The sequence below is a fragment of the Dendropsophus ebraccatus genome, chromosome 14 (genome assembly GCF_027789765.1).
Source record: "Dendropsophus ebraccatus isolate aDenEbr1 chromosome 14, aDenEbr1.pat, whole genome shotgun sequence".
NCBI lineage: Eukaryota > Metazoa > Chordata > Amphibia > Anura > Hylidae > Dendropsophus > Dendropsophus ebraccatus.
The window spans coordinates 28,273,000-28,292,188 of record NC_091467.1 but is presented as its reverse complement, the minus strand read 5'-3'; the positions used below and the strand labels follow the sequence as shown (position 1 = coordinate 28,292,188).

The window sequence follows — 19,189 nt, the reverse complement described above, 5'->3', positions numbered from 1 at the left end:
GCAGGCGCTGAGGCAGTGGCCGCTGAGGGAAAGGGATTGCTCTTCTGAGCCATCATCAAGCGCAGCCACACATCCGTGGCCTTCACCCCCCACCCAATTTCAGGTTGCAAAGCGAGGCGGCGGCGAAACTCCTCATCGTACCGCCACCAGGCGCTGCCCCCGTGTGACTTAAAGGCGCTATAAATAGAGTCCATATAAATGAAAAGCTCAGAGCAACGCTCCGGGTGCTTCATACCCATAACACAACCCAGTACAGAGAAGGCCTGTAACCAGTTGTTTATGGTCTTTGCTACCTTTGGTCGTTTATCATAACGGTCAGCAGCAACGCGTCGCTCTTTGTCGACGGTGTGCTGATCCGTAGTGATCAAGGACCAAATATCAACATATTGGTTATCCCAAATTTTACCCTTCGTGTCATCGTCCAAATGCGTGCCAAGCGGGCTAATCCCACAGAAAAAGGCGTCCTTATGAACGCCAGCTTTTGCCGGAGGCTGCTTAGCTCCAGCCTGAGGCGAGGGAACAGGATCAATTTTGCTAAGAATCGCCTTAAGGGCAGGAACTAAATCACCCGCCCCCCCGCCCCATGCCCGTGCAAAGTCAAACTCACCGCCAACTGTAGATGACGACTGACCAGGCATCTCCTGAGGAATGGGCACCGAGCTCGAAGGCAACATCGGTGCTGCCGATAGCGTCTGTACCGGCGCCGGCGGAGCTGACGGCAAAGTCTGCGCCACTGGAGCCGCCGCTTCTGGCCGAACTGAGCAGCATGGACTCCTCTTCCGGCGTGAAGGCTCCCGCCTTTTCTTGCCACGAACTGACTCCCCATCAGAGCTCGAGGGGGTACAAGACGAGGACCCAGAGGAAGGGGACCGCCACCTAGAACTTCTGGAGCGCCTCGATCGGCTCCGTTGTCTAGACTCCCTATGGTGACGTCTGGAATAGCGAACTCTAGAGTCGCGGGATCTATGGCGCCTATGCCTGGAAGATCCTCTGGAGGACGCATAGGATGGCGAGCGGGAGCGCCTATGCCCGCACACACTGGCACGAGACCCGCCGCACGCTTGCGAAGTCACAGGCAGCCGCTCCCCACAGGAGGCCTGATCAAAACCACGCTGCGCGGTGAAGACTAATGCAGCGGGGGGCTGGCTGGGCGGCATAAGGGTGGGAGGGGGGGGAAGGGGGGGGTTACCAGGAAGGGAGAGGGACTGAACCTCATGCTGTGAAACAGGAGGGGGGGGGAGAGCAGTCAGGCTCTGGCAGTTATCAATAGCCTGCTGCAATGGGCTGGGAGAGCTGCACTCACCGGACTCATGGGAGGCAGGGGAGACTCCAGCCTGATTGCCCATCGCAGCTGACAATGCTAAAGGGGGGGGGGGAACGGGCACTGGTAGAGACTGTGGAGCCTCGCTACACCCGGACACTATGCTGGCAGCGTGGGCGCAGGGCGGAAGGGGCGGAGCCAACGGCGGCGCAACCGGAAGTGACGCCGGTGCAACCGCTAATGCGGCTCTACCACCTCCCCCTTGCCGGCGCCGGGCAGAGAGCGGGGGACTGGGACTAAGGCGCGCGGGTGGGCGGATGCGCCGAGCGGACCGCCTGCCACCTCTGGACATATCATGCCCCGACTCTTCCCCCAAACCTGCCAGCAGGCGGCCGAGGAAAGACGGGTCCTGCTGCAGCTGCAGCCGCAAAGCTTCGGTCAGACTCTCCTGAGACATGACAAACTCCTGTGGTGGCCAAGCCGAAAGAGGGTAAGCCCGCCCCTTCCTCGGGCTTATATATCCTTGCCTCCACCCCTAGCCTGCCTATTCCTGGCAACTACACCTCCCCTAGTTACCACCGGAACTTCCCCATGTACAGTCATCCCAGCTATACCCCCCCTTCCCCAACCATTAACCCCTTGCACTCACCACCGCCCCATCAGTCCAAGACACCATGCCTTATACAGGCTGGTGTCCCCTATGAATGTTGTAAGTAAGGATGGTCCGAACCTGCCGAGGTTCAGGTTTGTATGAACCCGAACGCTCGGCATCAGATTCCCGCTGTCTGGCCGTTCCGTGCAGCGGGTGGATACAGCGGGAGGACCACCTGGAAAACTGGGATACAGCCTATGGCTATGTCTGTATCCTAGTTTTCCAGGTGGTCCTCCCGCTGTATCCACCCGCTGCACGGAGCGGCCAGACAGCGGGAATCATTGCCGAGAGTTCGGGTTCGTACGAACCCGAACCTCGGCAGGTTCGTACAATCCCTAGTTGTAAGGCATTGAGTCAAGCACCTGTGAGTTTCTATTGTGCTGTAATTGGCTGGATAGTGCTGTGCTGTGTGATATTTGAATTTCTAAACATTCCGCCATTTATTTATTTATTTATTATTTTTGGTCTTTAAACATAAATTAAAAAAGACAAATCAAATCCAAAAACACACCTGCACTGAAATGCAGTTTGAACAGAGTTTGTACTTATAGTGGTTTGGGCTGCATTAATTGCAGAAAATCAAGAAAAGAAAAGAAAGAGGAAAGAAAAGGGATTACAATATAGTGCTTTTTCAAGCACTATCGAATATATGGGGCACAAGATACACAGAACGTCACCATAGGCAGTGCAGGTCAATATAAGGATTAGTATCACATACAAATTATAATGCTGTAACACAGTTGCCTTATGTTACGTTTACACAGAGCGATAATTCGCCCAATCGATCGTTTAACGATTTTGAAGCAACAATTTGGTTTTTATAACGATCAGCGTTTAGACGAATAAATCGTTTGAAAATTTGTCAGAAAAATCGTTATTGCAATCGTTTTTAAGATCGCTTAAACCCATCTTTTACATAGGGTAAAGACTGTTTACACGAAGTGATCTGCGAATTTTCAACGAACGACGATTGAAGAACATGTTGAAAGATCAAAATGAACGATTTCTCGTTTGCTGTGTTTACACAGTACGATTATCGCTCTAATGCGATCATTTATGTGAAAATTTGAATGATAATCGTTCCGTGTAAACGCAGCATAGCATGAAATCATCGAGGGATAGAAGGGGCCTGTTACTGGTTGAGTTGAGCGCCTATTGCAGGTGGTAGAAGACCAGTGTTAAGGTTCTGAGTGTGACCATCTTTCCACCTGGTCAGGTATATAGGCCTACCTCCACCATACACTATACCTGCACCTTCTAGAAGCACCATTACAAATATATAGTAGGTTGGGTGTATATAGGTTAGCTTTAAGTTATCTTCAGATGACACCTTGTAGCATATAATTACCTGCACATACTATAATAAGGAAGAGACGCAACATAATATGATTCAGATCATTACTAATAAGGTATTTATACTTATGTCTGGTAAGACCGATATTTCCTGTCTTCACTCCGCCTTAAGTTGCCTAATTGTGGGTGGACTAACTGTATATAGTATATATAAGTAATATAGTAATCTCTCTGTGACACTTGCCTGATCATACATCACCATGGTGGCACAGAGACTCTTCGTAATCTCTCTTCTGGCCTTAGTGGTTCACTGCACCGTCGTACAATATGATGCTGTTTATGACAGATGTAAACTGATCGAGGAGCTGAACAAGGCCGGAATTGTTGGCATTAAAGGTTATACGATGGGGGACTGTAAGTAAAGCATTTATAACGTTGTCTATATAGTACTCACATATTAAAGTAACAGTATATGTTTCTAAGCTCTTTTCTTTACTATAAATAAGGGCACATTGCTGCACTATAGTCAGCCATTTTGAATTCTACAGAGAACTACTACCTTTAGTCACTTAGTCACCCGCTGTGATCCAATACAGATAAGTGCTCGCGATACAGCTTTGTGATGCTTGAAGTGTCATTGTCGTCATAACTTTTAAAATCTAAAACAACAGTAGATGTGATATAAAGCAAGTTTGCAATATACATTCATTATTTCTTTTTTAGATATCATGAAAACACGTCACTTCCTGTTTCCTGACTGTGTATCCCAGGCCATCTGAGCGCTCACAGAGAGAAGGCAGTCATGTGACTGATGGACACATTGAGCTGTGACTCTCTGTACTGGCCGAAATTACTGTGTTTAGTCAGTTTTTTTCAACCAGCACAAGTCGGAAAATCTGCCTTCAAGAGACTGGACCTGTATTTCCGGTAAGTACAGCTTTGTTTTACAGCATGATAAGAACAAAAAAAATAATGAATGTATATTGCAAACTTGGTTGATTTCACATCTACTGTTGATTTCGATTTTGAAAGTTATAAGGACAGTGACACTTTAAGTGTACATTCTTAACCCCTTAAGGACCGGGCCTGAAATGGCCTTAAAGGACAACTCCCATGAAAAACTTTTTCCCAGTAATTGAAGCACATTACAAAGTTATATAACACTGTAATATACTTCAATAACCTGTCTGTCCTCCTTCCCTGTCTTTTCCCCCCTCCACCCCCCACCAGGAAGTGTAAGAAACTCCTTCATACCTAATTACTGTCATCACCAGGCTGCTCTCTCAGCTCCTTCTAGTGACGATGAGTCATCAGCAGGAGGGCTGCTCTAGGTCCTGTCACACCAGCCTCCCCCTCCCCTGCCTGGTCAGGTGACTAGGCTTGCTCAGCTCCCTTTGGCTGAGCAACTGTAAGCCATCTGTCATTCTGCAACTCAATAATGACTGGTGACTGACTCCCGCACATAACCAGCTACAGGACCCCCTCCCCCATACTCCCTCCTGCTGCGAGTGGACTCAGTGAGTGAGTGATGTCACTTGCTTATCTTTCTCCTCACTCCCGGCATGTCAGCTACACAGACGTCTTATCTCTCCCCTGCTGCCCTGACCTAATCCTGCAGAATGTACACTACAGTGAGGTGACAGTATGTGTGTGCAGCTTCAGTGTGTGTATATAGCAGCCTGACTGAAGAGAGCCAGAGAGGGGGTCATGTTTAGTGTATGATGGGAGTTGTAGTGAATGGAGGGGCAGGCACTTGCTGTGTCACAGCAGGGGGCTGGCTTGTCACAGCAGCCAAAGTGCATCATGGGAAGCTGAAACCAGGAAGCAAGGAAGAAATGAAGAACAAGACTAGAAATCAGAAGGTACACAGACGGTGGGAAATTCAAACAGTGACAGCTCAGGAGAGATGATAAGTATAAAAGCTAGGTTTCTGATTGGTTTTTGGTTTTTTTCCTTAGCGCGGGAGTTGTCCTTTAAGGACCGGAGCAAATTTTATGAATTTGACCAGTGTCACTTTATTCATTAATAGCTTCGGGATGCTTTTACCTATCCGGCTGATTCTGAGATTGTTTTCTCGTGACATATTGTACTTCACATTTCTTGTAAATTGGAGTCGATACTTATAACGAATCTTTATGAAAAAACCCAAAATAGCGTGGAAAAATTGTGAAAAAATGCATTTTTCCAACTTTAAAACTTTTCTGCTTATACAGAAAATGGTTATACCACATAAATTATATATTAAATAGCATTAGCAAAATGTCTACTTTATGTTGGCGGCATTTATTAAATTATATTTCATTATTTTTAGACAATAGGAAGCTTGTGGCCGTCACCAGGGGGCCATATACCCGCTGCCCCACTTGTTAGATTCCTTATGGGGTGTAGTTTCCAGAATGGGGTCACTTGTGGGGGGTTTCTACTGTCCTGGCCGCACAAAGGCTTTGTAATTGCATCATGGCATCCTCTAATGGGAATGGCGGCCATACCTACTTAGCTGGGGAAAAGGGACAATTCTAATTTATTTGGGGGTATTAGGCCAATTATTAGTTTATAAGGTTGAAAATGACAGATGTCCATCAAATACAACCTGTGTTGATCCAGAGGAAGGCAAAAAACCCTCGTAAGGCAGACGACAGTAGCCTCATCACAGGGGAAAAATTCCTTCCCGACTCCATAATGGCGATCAGAATAATCCCTGGATCAACGTGACCCCTGAAATAGGAATAAGGGACAGAATTTAGATAATGTAGAACCCCAGTGACGTGTGGTGCGCCTTGGAGCGATCCAGTATACAGAGGCCGGGGTGATCAGGACAGGTGTCACACTGGAAAATGTTGTCCTTCCTGATCCCCCTGTTACCCCACACTCTGCACTTCTTCTGGGGTCTCCCTTTCTCCAGTGTGGGGGACGTCACCTGGAAAATGTTGTCCTGGTGCGATACGGGGTCCCACATATCCAGAAGTGCTGGGTCCGCTCCATGGCTGCTAAATATTAGGGCGCTATTACTACTTCTGATATGTTCGGATCGTGCCGCAAGCTACAGTAGCTCGGGCAGCGAGGGACCGGAAGAGGGGGTGCTGGTATAAAAGTTATCCCCGTACAGGTGGTGACCTTTATCCAGCAGTGGGAAGATCAGTTCCCGGACGATGTCCCCACTAACTCCGAGGATGGGGGGGGGGGAGTGGGCATCTGGGGGCTGGATTCGAGTGTCCCTTCCTTCATACACTCTAAGGGTACGTGCACACTGCGGAATCGCGAAGGATAACCCTTGGTGCATTCCGCAGTTGGCACCCGCCGGCGGACTGATGCAGGCGCACGTCTCCGTCCGTGTCGTAGACTCCATTCTATGCACGGGCGGATTCCGCTCTGCGTCCAACATGTTGATGGAATGACGGATGATGGAATCCGCCTGTGCATAACATGGAGTCTATGACACGGGTAGAGACATGCGCCCGCATCAGTCCGCCGGCGGGTGCCAGCTGCGGAATGCACGAAGGGTTATCCTTCGCCATTCCGCAGTGTGCACGTACCCTAAATCTGTAAGTGTACCCTGAGGTACTCTCACAGAGTTTGTAGAATTTCACGCCATACCGTCATCTCTTATTGGGACGGTACTGGCAGAAAAGACGTGTCTGGGGGGCAGCGTACACTACGCTACTCCCAGACACGTCACTGGATGATGAGGAGGATGAGGATGAATGGAGGAACAAAGGACCCCCCATTCATCCTCACTGGCTGTTTCGGTGTCGGAGGCAATAATAATGTATGCGTCCGATACCGAAAACACCCTGGGGGCCATCTTTATATGGGGATTGGTATATGGGGTATGTAGTGGTGTAGTGTAAAACTTTATTCAATGTAGTGTAGTGTGGTGTAATGTAGTGTTTTTTTACGTGTTTTTTACAGTAAGTATACAAAAAAAAACTACGCCAAAAATGGTGTTGCTGATGAATGCCGCACTTATGTTCGGCACTTATCAGCAGACCATGGCAGTAGGATATAAAAAAAACCCACCCTACACGAAAAAGGAGGAGTTGCTGATTAGCAGCGCACTTTCGTGAGATGCTGATCAACACTCAGCGGCGATAGGGTGCGGAAAATAGAAAAAAAAAAAATTGGGAAAAAAAAATTTTTTTTTACTACATTCTGAACATCCCTGTAGTGGCTGATACGTGTATTACACGTATCAGCCGCTAGGGGGCAGCAGAGCGCAAGATCCGAAAATAGACGACGCTGGAGCCGGAAAAATACGAAAAAAGACGACGCTGGAGCCGGAAAAAGCCGATCGGGACTCACGGAAGAAGCCGAAGTCCCGACAAGATGAAGAGGACGCCGGGAACCTGGAAGACGCCGATCAGGACCCCGGGACAGGTGAGTAATGTACAAATACCTGCTCCGGACCCCTCAGCTACCTAGCTAAGGGGTCCGGAGCAGGTATTTATTACTTGTGGGGACTTTGATCGCCGTGAACGGCCGGCCGGCTCGCCGGCCGTTCACGGCGATCGGGACGGTGGTACCGTGACCACCATTACTTTTTACAGTAATGGCGGTCGGTGCCGTCCTCGGACAGCACCGACCGCCATTTTTTTCCGGGTCATCGGGCCACCGATGGCCCGGAAAGGTTCCGATCGCCGCTATGGGCTTATCAGCCAATAGCGGCGATCGTCGGCATGGGGGGGGTTAACAACCCTCCATGCCGACAGGGAGAGATGGCCTGCTATGTATTATAGCAGGCTATCTCCCCCGATCGGGACCCGGCCGGCCGCGGCGCCCGTTTAAAGGGCTGACGTACCGGTACGTCATGGGTCCTTAAGTGACAGTGATCCATGACGTGCCGGTACGTCATGGGTCCTTAAGAGGTTAATAAATTTTTATTAGATTTTTGGCCATAATACAGGGGTACTCCAACGAAAATGTTCTTCTTTCAAATCAACAGTTGTAAGATCGTCCTGCGTCTGAGTGTTCAGACCTGTACCATTTGTGAGAGCAAGCGGTGAGAGGAGTACGCTGCAGCGTCTCCACGCCCTGCTCTGTGTCAGAAAAAAAGAGTGGGCCTCCATAGACCTTTATTAGGAACCAGACTCGTCATGTGACACAGAGCCGGGAGAGGATAACGCTAATAGGTTTCACGATGTCACAAGTTTGTTTTTTGTTTTGTTTTTATAATGACAGCTACGCTTCAAAGTGTCACTGTCATTACAACTTTCCAAATCTAATTCAGCAGCAGATGTAATATAAAGCAAGTCTGCAATATACATTCATTATTTTGTTGTTTTTGTTGTTTTCTTGCTGTAAAACAAAGCTGTACTTACCAGAAATCCAGGACCAGTCTCCTGAAGGCAGATTTTCTGACTTGTGCTGGTTAAGGAAAACAGACTAAACACATGAATTCCGGCCAGTTCAGAGAGTCACTGCTCAATGAGTCCATCAGTCACATGACTGCCTTCATTCTGGCCTGGGTTACACTGCACTTTTTATTTTCTCTCTGTTTCCTGTTTTATGAGAAAAAAAACAATCAGGAAACAGGAAGTGCCGTGTTCTCCATGATAACTAAAAAATAAATAATGGATGTAAATTGTAAACTTGCTTTATTTCACATCTACTGTTGATTTAGATTTTAACGACAGGTACACTTTAAAGGGATTGTAAACAAAATATTTCTGAAAATATCCTGAACCTGTTGCCCTTGGTAATGACCGGCCTTTGGGCATCCATTAAGGTGGGTCGCTCCTGCTCATTTCAACTGCAGTCACCTGATCTATCCCATTAGTATTGGCAGATGGTCTTCACGGTACATGCAAGCAAAGCAGATGTGGGGTGGTGGTGGGGGTGTAGATGTGCTCTGTTGCATGGCAATAGTAGGGCCACAGTTCAGAGAGGATACCAGGAAGTGATCAAGTCCATTGGAAAAAAATAACAAGGTTTTAATTATGAAAATATTTTATTTAACAACAAGTTTGTACTCCTTTTCATATGTGTATGTGGTGTACATGGGAATATACAAACTTCGGGTTTGTGGGAAAACCCCTTTAAGGGTCAGGTAGTTGCATAATCTTTACTATATAGTATACATGTAATGACTGACCGGTACACTCTTAGTCAGTATTTGTAGTTCTCCTGTTAGTCATATATTTTGACTGACAAAAAAATAGGAGTATAAAAGATAAAAATTGACCTTTATTTATATCTATAATTCAAAAATTTTTAAAACATACACGCAGCCATCACCAGTACACCTTAGAAACCATAGTAGATAACTTATATGTCAGTATTGCACCTATGTTCTTTGTGTATATATTAGCAACAGTCCATCATATATACACCATTTCGAATACCATAAGTTCACACCTTGCTTCGATTTGGCTATTGATAAAGTTCATATGAGTGTCTGTTCACACTATTAGTTGCGTTTATTTGTCACTCTGTGCATATCTAATTTTTTTGGATACACTTGTAATGACAGTCTATTCCTTTTGCATACATCTGCATCTTGCACATGTCCCTTTAGTAAACATATTATTTGTATTGCACTGAAAAAATTGTAAACAAAGGGGTACTTTCCTTGTTTTCTGTGATAAAGTCTTTTAAGAAGTTCCCCGCTTACGATGTACTAAGGCCCTACGCGTTTCACATGTGGCAATCTTCAGGGGCCACTCCGCATAGTAATTGGGACTTTGCAACTTGAAGCTGTTTTCGGCTTCCCGGTGTCTGGCTCGGATGATGGCCGCACACTGGAATGCTCCTTTCGGGCTGCTTTTTATATGTGACTTCGCCCCACCTCTTAATGATTGACTGTTAAAGCTGCCAATTAGAGCGATACAACCGGCATCACATGTTCCAGCCTTGATGGGTGTCTGAGTTACTATAGTTTACTTCCGTAACTAAGCAGCTTGACACGCACCTTGCGTGTCAAGCCTCGCTGTCCGCTCCGTTCATCACAGTTGGTCTGCAGTTGGTTGAATGGATTACAAAGGTATATAAGTTCTCTTGTTAAAGACGTTTCAAAGTAGCAATGTGGGTATGTCCCTTGCCGGGTGTGTGTGTGAATCGCTGGATAGTTCGAGATATTATTGGAACCTATACTTAAAGCACATATAGGAAATATAGTCATTTAAACCATACGGCTTCTGTGCATTTAACCTAAATGTCCACTGGGATTCCTTTTGTAACAATTTTTTGTTGTAGTCACCTCTTAGCTTTGATCTTTTAACCACTTCAATCACGGTACATTTTAAATCATCTGTTTGTGCTCCATGTTTATCCAAAAAATGCAGAGCTACTGGGGTGTCTCTTTTATTTTTGATGTCCCCCACATGCTCACTAAGGCGTTTCCTAATGGAGCGATATGTCTTGCCCACATAATTCATGTACATGTCAGGAGATAAATTACTCCTTCAGTGGAACAATTTGCAAAGCTTCTGGCTTGAAATGTCTCTCCCCTATTTGCACTACAGAAGGTTTTGCCAGGAGCGATGAACTTGCACATTGTGCATCGCCCACATTTATACGTGCCCACAATAGCTGTTCCTCCTCTTACTTGGCTTACTTCCGTGGACAGATAGCTGTGGGTAAGATGATCCCGTAAGTTACGTCCTCCTCTATATGTTATTTGAGGGCCATCTGATAAATGGTGAGAGATCGTCCGATCCATTTTCAGTATAGGCCAATAGGTTTCTAGGATCTTTTTTACCTCTTTTGCTTTAACATCATAGGGACCTATAATCCGTAATTTCTCTTCATCATTGTTCAACTTGACCTGAGGTACTAATAAGTTCTCCCTTTGTTTTTGCACTGCTTTCCAGTATGCTTTCTTTAGGACTTTCTTTGGGTACCCCCGTCTTAGTAGTCTTTACATGTATAGTATACCTGCTTATTTCTATGATTAATGGCCAAAGCTTTAAATGGATTTTCTACTTAGATAATGAGGTAGTCTGATATCTACCCCCTGTCTGATCAGAAGTTTAGTTTGCTGCTCTGTCTGTTCAGATTGGCTTCTGGGTATCAGCACAAGCTCACCACAGGAAGTCAGGTGATCTTATTTTTCTGTTTATTTTTCTACTTTCAGATGTTTGTTTAGCTAAGCGCATCAGCGGCTATGACACGTCACTTCATACAAGTGCCACTGAGTTTGGCTTATTCCAGATAAACTCCTTCTGGTGGTGCGATGATGGCAAAACATTGGAACGAAAGAATCTGTGCGGGGTTCAATGCTCTGGTAAGTGCTAACTTCTAATAAACTGGAGGTTTAGAAAATGATGTCCGCTTTCATCAAGAAACAGCACCACTCTTGTCCTCAGGTTGGGTGTGGGGTTTTGCAGCTCAGTCTAATTAAAGTGAATGAGCTGAATTGTAATACCGCACACAACCTGAGGACAGGGGTGGCGCTGTTTTTGCAAGAAAGTAGAAGCTGTGATTTTTCTAATCTTGGATAACCCCTTTAACTATAGGCTGCAGTTTCTAGGAGATACAGAAGTCCTGTGCTTACAGGTAGCAGAAGTTTTGGCACAACAAGTGTTGCATAGTAATATATTCTGTTAAAATGACTCTTTATTGGATTGTCCAGGATTAGACATGATTATTTACTTATCGGTGTCCCTCCTGTCCATAGGCTGTGAATGGTATTACAGCTGTTCCTCTTTCACTTGAATGAAGATGAGCTGCAATACCAGACGTGGCCCATCAACAAAAATGGTGCTGTTTCTTCTAATCTTGGACAACTAGTTTCAATTCGTATGTATTAGTTTCGGAGGAGGGGCACCAAACTTTCGATCTAGCTTTGGACTGGTTTAACCCTGGATACAATAACAAAAGGTTTCTTTTTCTTTATCCAGATTTGCTGGACAAAAATATAACCAATGACATACAGTGTTTTGCAAGAATTATGAAGGATCCCAAAGGACTAGATGCTTGGTATGTTAAAAAAAAAAAGTATATATATATTTAAAGGTGTTGGCCACTTTATAGTAAAATAGTTTTGTGTACAGTATTAGTACCTGTACTCACTGCACTTACTGACAGTAGCTCCCTGCGTACCTCATAAAGCTACAATAAGACTCACTTCCTCTAGGCTGTGCTGTCCTTTTCTGTGGTGAGTCTGTCTATAAGATGGCCGACATAGAGGAGCATGTGACCATGCCCCGCCTCCAGTGTCCACCCCTGAGCCTGTATATGCTGATGGAGGACACCGGGGGGTGGGGGTGCATGCTCACATGTTCCTCCATGTCAGCCATCTTATGGACAGACTCACCACAGAGCAGGACAGCACAGCCTGGAGTCTGATTTTATCTCTATGAGGCACACAGGGAGTGGCTGTCAGTATATACAGTGAGTACACTGAACTATTTTACTATAAAGTGGCCAACCCTTTTAATGAAATATTGCACTTATAGGAAAACATATTTCAGTCTAATGATGCCACTGCTGTAGAGGTAGACATTGCTTCTGCTGTGGGCCAGGAAGGTAGATTGAGAATGATGGGTGCACCAAATAGGAAACCCATGCAGCTACTGTGAGCTACCGGGAGAGATGGGGCCCAGTCCAGGTTGGTGCCATGCCTTGTTTTAATGGTTGCTGACTGCTGAGAACCTGTTCTATGATCCTCTCTCCACAGATCCTAGCAAGATAGCATGTTCAGGATTATCATCAAAATGATCTAGTGTTAAAGGGGTTGTCCAGCGAAAATCTTTGTCTTTCAAATCAACTGATATCAGAAAGTTATATAGATTTGTAATACAAGTTATATAGATTTGTAATTTACTTCTATTAAAAAAATCTTAGGTCTTCCCATACTTACCAGCTACTAAATGTCCTGCAGGAAATGTTGTTTTATTTTCAGTCTGACACCTGATGACATCTCTGGCCAAGACAGGAACTCTGTCTCGGTTTTATATGAATCCCCATAGAAAACCTCTCCTGCTCTGGACAGTTCCTGTCTCGGACAGAGATGTCAGCAGAGAGCACTATGTCAGACTGGAAATAAAACATTTCCTGCAGAATATACAGCAGCTGATAAGTAAGGAAAGACTTGAGATTTTTTAAATAGAAGTAAATTACAAATCTACAGTATATAACTTTCTGACAACAGTTGATTTGAAAGAAAAAAGATTTTCGCTGGACAACCCCTTTCATCCATACTATTAATGGGGGTTGTGTTGGGAGCAGAAGACGGCTCAAGCCCTCTGCTTCCCGATGCTAACCTCCTGTCTTTCCACACCTTAGTGGTGGTATTCCTTATGAGACAGGAAGGGGCAGGTGGATAATTGGGATATAGACCTGCCCCCCCTGCTGTATCTGATGTAGACCTCTGAGGTATGAAAAGACAGGAAGGTAGCACAGGGGACCAGAAGGCTTGAGATGTCTTCTGGTCTCAATACAAACTTTTTAATGTCAGGCTAACCTTTCTGTGACTCATTAACTAGTTTGCAAGTGTTTGTTTCTTAAAGGGAATCTGTTGTAATTCATGTTCCAAATTGCTCACAGGGTTAGATAACTTTTAGGTAAAGAAGACACATGGTACCTTTCATGGTACCATCCAGCTGTGCTTTCAAGATATAGAGAAATACTTTTTTTCTACAGGGAGTAAGGAAGTGTTACCATATAGTAAAAGCATTTTTCAACATTCTGGAAGCACAGACAGATATATCAAAGGTACCATGTGTCTCCATAATCTAACAGCTATCTAACAGTGTCAGCAGTTTGAAATATTTATTGCAGATGGCAAATTCCCTTTAACCCCTTGCCTCCACAGCCTGTTTTGGCCTTAATGTCCAGGGCCTGTTTTTCAAATCTGACCTGTCTCTCTTTATGTAGTGATAACTCTGCGGTCTTATTCTGAGATGGTTTTTTCGCGACATATTCCTCTTTATGTTTGTGGTATACTTTGTAGTTTTTTGTAAGATACACAACATTTGCGCAAAAATTAGAAAAATTTACATTTCTTTATATTCAAAATTCTCTTTTCCTAAGAAAGATAGTCATGCTACATGAACTAATTATTACTGCAACATCTACAACATGTCTACTTTATGGTGACGTCATTTGGTGAACGTCCTTTTACTTTTTAGGATGTTAGAGGGCTTTGAAATTTTGCAGCGATTTTTCAAATTTTTATGAAAATTTTAAATTCTAATTTTATTAGGGACCAGTTCAGTTCTGAAGTGTACTTGTGGGGCCTGTATGTTAGCTACCCCCATGAACTGCACCCCTCAAAGTATTCAAAGTAACATTTCATAAATTTATTAACCCCTTAGGTGTTTCGCAGAAATTAAAATTTTTTGGCAGATATTCTTTTTTAATCCATTTTTACTTCTAATACAGCAAATATTAACTGAGAAATACCACTCACTATTTATTCCCCTTATTCCAATGTTTCTATATATCCCTCATATGTGGCCGCAGTGCGAAACCTGACTCAACCACAGGCCGCAGACATGACGGAGACCTGGTGAATTTTGGGGCCTTTTTTAATTTTTTTTATTTTTTTTAGCCATTATACCATGTCACAAAGGCCTTGCGGTGCCAAAATATTTGTGTAAGACAAATTGACGTTCCCATCTGTACCATTCTGGGGGACATGTGACACCCTGATCTTTTTCTATTTCATTTATTTATTTGTGTATTTATTTATTTATTTATGTATGTATGTATTTGTGTATGTGTTTTAACTTTTGCAGGTACATATATAATACATTACAGCACATGATCTGTGAATAGCGGGCGCCGAAAACTGACATGTCAGTTTTTTGCGGCGCCGCTAGGGATCCTGGCCGGAGTGTATGCTATGTGTGTATACCCCTCCCCCCTCCTTATAGATGGCCCCCTAACCCCCCCTCCTTATAGATGGCCCCCTCTCCCCCCCTCTTTATAGATGGCCCCAGGGCCGTCTTAACAGTATTATGGGCCCCTGGGCAGAGGTGCGAATTGCCCCCCCCCCAACCGTCACCATCAAATCCCCCACATCTTTGCATATAGTGCCCCCCATAGTAGCCAATCCCCCCATAGTAGCCAATCCCCCCCATATAGTGCCCCCCATAGTAGCCAATCCCCCCATATAGTGCCCCCCATAGTAGCCAGTGCCCACATAGTAGCCAGTGCCCCCCATAGTAGCCAGTGCCCCCCATAGTAGTCAGTGCCCCTCATAGTAGCCAGTGCCCCCCATAGTAGCCAGTGCCCCCCATAGTAGCCAGTGCCCCCATAGTAGCCAGTGCCCCCCACAGTAGCCAGTGCCCCCATAGTAGCCAGTGCCCCCCACAGTAGCCAGTGCCCCCATAGTAGCCCGTGTCCCCCATAGTAGCCAGTGCCCCCATAGTAGCCAGTGCCCCCCATAGTAGTCAGTGCCCCTCATAGTAGCCAGTGCCCCCCATAGTAGCCAGTGCCCATATAGTAGCCAGTGCCCCCCATAGTAGCCAGTGCCCCCATAGTAGTCAGTGCCCCTCATAGTAGTCAGTGCCCCTCATAGTAGCCAGTGCCCCCCATAGTAGCCAGTGCCCCTCATAGTAGCCAGTGCCCCCATAGTAGCCAGTGCCCCCCACAGTAGCCAGTGCCCCCACAATAGCCAGTGCCCCCCATAGTAGCCAGTGCCCCCATAGTAGCCAGTGTCCCCCATAGTAGCCAGTGCCCCCATAGTAGCCAGTGCCCCCCATAGTAGCCAGTGCCCCCCATAGTAGCCAGTGCCCCCATAGTAGCCAGTCCCCCCCATAGTAGCCAGTGCCCCCCATAGTAGCCAGTGCCCCCCATAGTAGCCAGTGCTCCCCATAGTAGCCAGTGCTCCCCATAGTAGCCAGTGCCCCCATAGTAGCCAGTGCCCCCATAGTAGCCAGTGCCCCTCATAGTAGCCAGTGCCCCCCATAGTAGCCAGTGCCCCCCATAGTAGCCAGTGCCCCCATAGTAGCCAGTGCCCCCCATAGTAGCCAGTGCCCCCATAGTAGCCAGTGCCCCCATAGTAGTCAGTGCCCCTCATAGTAGCCAGTGCCCCCCATAGTAGCCAGTGCCCCCCATAGTAGCCAGTGCCCCCATAGTAGCCAGTGCCCCCCATAGTATCCAGTGCCCCCATAGTAGCCAGTGCCCCCATAGTAGCCAGTGTCCCCCATAGTAGCCAGTGCCCCCCAAAACAACAAACCAGTTACTCACCCGTCCGGCGGCCCCAGCAGCTGATGTCTCCCGTCAGCGCGCACTCCCGTCATCCTCCGGCACAGGCAGCGGGGTACAGAGACTGCTTGTGCCGGAAGTGACCTGCTGCATGACAGATCCAGGACACAGGCAGCGTCTCTGTACCCCACTGCCTGTGCCGGAGGATGTCGGGAGTGCGCGCTGCCGGGAGAGGAGCTGCTGGGGCCGCCGGAGTTCCTGGACAGCCCGCCCCTTCTATCGCCGCTTAGCTGAGTCGATCAGAAGCCCAGGAAAGTGCTGCTCATTGCACTTTCCTGGGCTTCTGATCGGCTGTCAGCTGAGAAGCGATAGAAGGGGCGGGCGGAGGGGGTGGCTTAGGGCCGCTCACTATGCATATGCATAGTGAGCGGCAATACAGGGGGCGGGCGGGACAGCTTCCTTGCGGTGCTCGGCACTGCTTGGGAGCAGTCTTTGCTTTATAGGATGCACTTAGTTTTATAAGTGCGTCTTATAAAGCTAAAAATACAGGTCACAGAGGGCAGGGGCCCACTAGGATGCAAGGGCCCCCGGGCAGCCGCCTACCCTGCCCAATGGATAAGACGGCCCTGGATGGCCCCCTCTCCCCCACCTCTTTATAGATGCCCCCCCTCTTCCCCCCCTCCTTATAGATGGCCCCCTTTCTCCCCCCCCCTCCTTATAGATGGCCTCCTTTCTCCTCCCGCTGCGACCCTGGCAGTTACATCACTGCCTCACTGTGTAAACTATGACTGTATTGTACCAAATACTGAAGTTAGACGTTTGTTAGACATTTCCAGGAGAGATTTCTTGTTAGGCTGAAATGCTTATAGGTGTATTCAAAAAAGAGTATATGGGATTGGAGCAACGATTGTTGATGTCATTTATTATGCGCCTCACATGCTATTTCACTGTGATAGTATGCTATTGGTGGATATGCTGTTGTAAAAAAGACCCTGAAAGTGGGTCGGAACGCGTGCAGCATTTGTATCTTTTGCTTTATGGAATAAAAGCTGTATACTTGCATTCACAAGGGAGTGTCGGGGATCTTTGCTACACATTGGGCAGGAAAGAAATAGCTTTCTGGCACAGGAAGACAAAGAGGAGGGGGCTGATCACATCAGTGAGGCTACAGGGGGATAGCAGGGACAAATAAAGCAAAAACAGCATAAAAATAAAAATATTCAGGATGAAAGGGACTGTGTATTATAATGTAGCCTCCATCCCAAGATGCAAATATTGCAAAATTTCATTGACTGGAGTTGGTGGTGTTGGTGGTGGATGATGACCCCAGTACTGCCTTTCCTTAATCATTTATTACAACTCCAACTCCTATTGATTTTGCTGAGAACAGTGCAATGCTTTGTTTCTCCTGTGGGGGCACTATGGGGTAACTGGTTAGTTACCCTATAGATTACAGCTGATCACTAAAAGTCCAGGTAAACAGTAACTAATGGTGCGTTTACATGTAACGATAATTGGCCCGATCGTACGATTAACGATGTCGGAGTAACGATTATTTTTTCATAACGAGCAGCGTTTAGACGGTACGATATATCGTACGGAAAATTCGTTGTGCGATCGTTTTGCGAACGCTTAAGCCTATCTCTCACATTGGTTAAATCGGCGAACGACTGTTCACACGGAACGATTTGCGATTTTTTTTTGCGAACGACAAACGACGATTTGATAACATGTTGAAAGATCAAAATGCACGATGTATCATTCGTCGTATGATCGTTCGCTGCGTTTACACGTACGATTATCGTTCGAATTTGATCGTTATCGTGCAAATTCGTACGATAATCGTTACGTGTAAACGCAGCATTAGAGTATGTGTATTGAATTGCATGCAATTGTAATTCCAATAGTCTTCCTCTTGATTTACAGGCCCGTCTGGTCTACAGAATGTAAAGGTAAAGATTTAAGTGAATTTACCAACGGATGTGAGTGATCAATAAAGTGTTAAATGTTATGTCTATTTCTTTGAGGAAAATAAAAAAAAGCACAAAGAAATGTATTGTATGGCCTGTTTTTGTATAAAAGGCAAGATGGCAAATGGCAGTTCCCACACACTATATACTCGCTGCGGTCTGAACGACCACAGCGAGTATGTAATTCTACCGCCCTTAACCCCTTCTGCTCCCACCCGGCTCCCCAGCTGTAAGCATACATTACCTCTCCTCGCTGCACGGGTCCGGCGTCCTGCTCTCCCGTCCAGCCAATCAGTGTGTTGCCCAGCCGCAGCCACTGATTGGCCGGACGGGAGAGCAGGACGCCGGACCCGTGCAGCGAGGTGAGGTAATGTATGCTTACAGCGGTGGAGCCGGGCGGGAGCAGAAGGGGTTAAGGGCGGTAGAATTACATACTCACTGCGGTCGTTCAGACTGCAGCGAGTATATAGTGTGTGGGAACTGCCAGGACCTGCCGGACTCGCAGCAAGAATCTCGCTGCGAGTTCGTTCGTGTGAATATACCCTAACATTGAAACTGCAACACTAAGAATTGTGTTCCAGTTTTGTGGAGTGATGGTTACCACAGGATCAATACATGATATGTAAATGCTAAAAAAATGGGAAAAAAAATCATCTGATTATCTGATAACACTGGTACAATAAACATGCGGCCTGATGCTGAAAAACGAGAAATGGCCCTACCACCGTTTCCATAACCAAATCAATGAAACACTGAGCTGTTAGTACTGTGACCTGCGGCGCTGGTACCAATGTTGGGAACTGCTGGTGGGTTCTGGTGTTTTAGAGGCTACTTGTTAGGGTGGTCATGACTGGTAACTCCCACCCCCGGACACACAGCAACTGGACCTTGGTTTGGACAGGTATAAGGTGTGTAGCGTAAGTG

General features: G+C 46.4%; 1 protein-coding gene across 1 annotated transcript; it reads left to right on the top strand.

Annotated features, from left to right (window-relative positions):
• The first annotated feature begins 3,451 nt into the window (after window positions 1-3,451).
• On the top strand, window positions 3,452-18,334 carry LOC138772937 (lysozyme C-like). Its single transcript, XM_069953734.1, has 4 exons — window positions 3,452-3,620; window positions 11,275-11,424; window positions 12,041-12,119; window positions 18,222-18,334. Exons 1-4 carry the CDS (start codon window positions 3,467-3,469, stop codon window positions 18,283-18,285), a joined length of 447 nt encoding a protein of 148 aa, XP_069809835.1. The 5' UTR covers window positions 3,452-3,466; the 3' UTR covers window positions 18,286-18,334.
• The last annotated feature ends 855 nt before the right edge of the window (window positions 18,335-19,189 follow it).

Bases quoted from the DNA above. Each gene is read 5' to 3' on its own strand.
- LOC138772937 (XM_069953734.1), top strand. From the start codon at position 3,467: ATGGTGGCACAGAGACTCTTCGTAATCTCTCTTCTGGCCTTAGTGGTT. The intron at 3,621-11,274 runs GTAAGTAAAGCA...TTCTACTTTCAG, and splicing joins AGGTTATACGATGGGGGACT to ATGTTTGTTTAGCTAAGCGC. The intron at 12,120-18,221 runs GTATGTTAAAAA...CTTGATTTACAG, and splicing joins CCCAAAGGACTAGATGCTTG to GCCCGTCTGGTCTACAGAAT.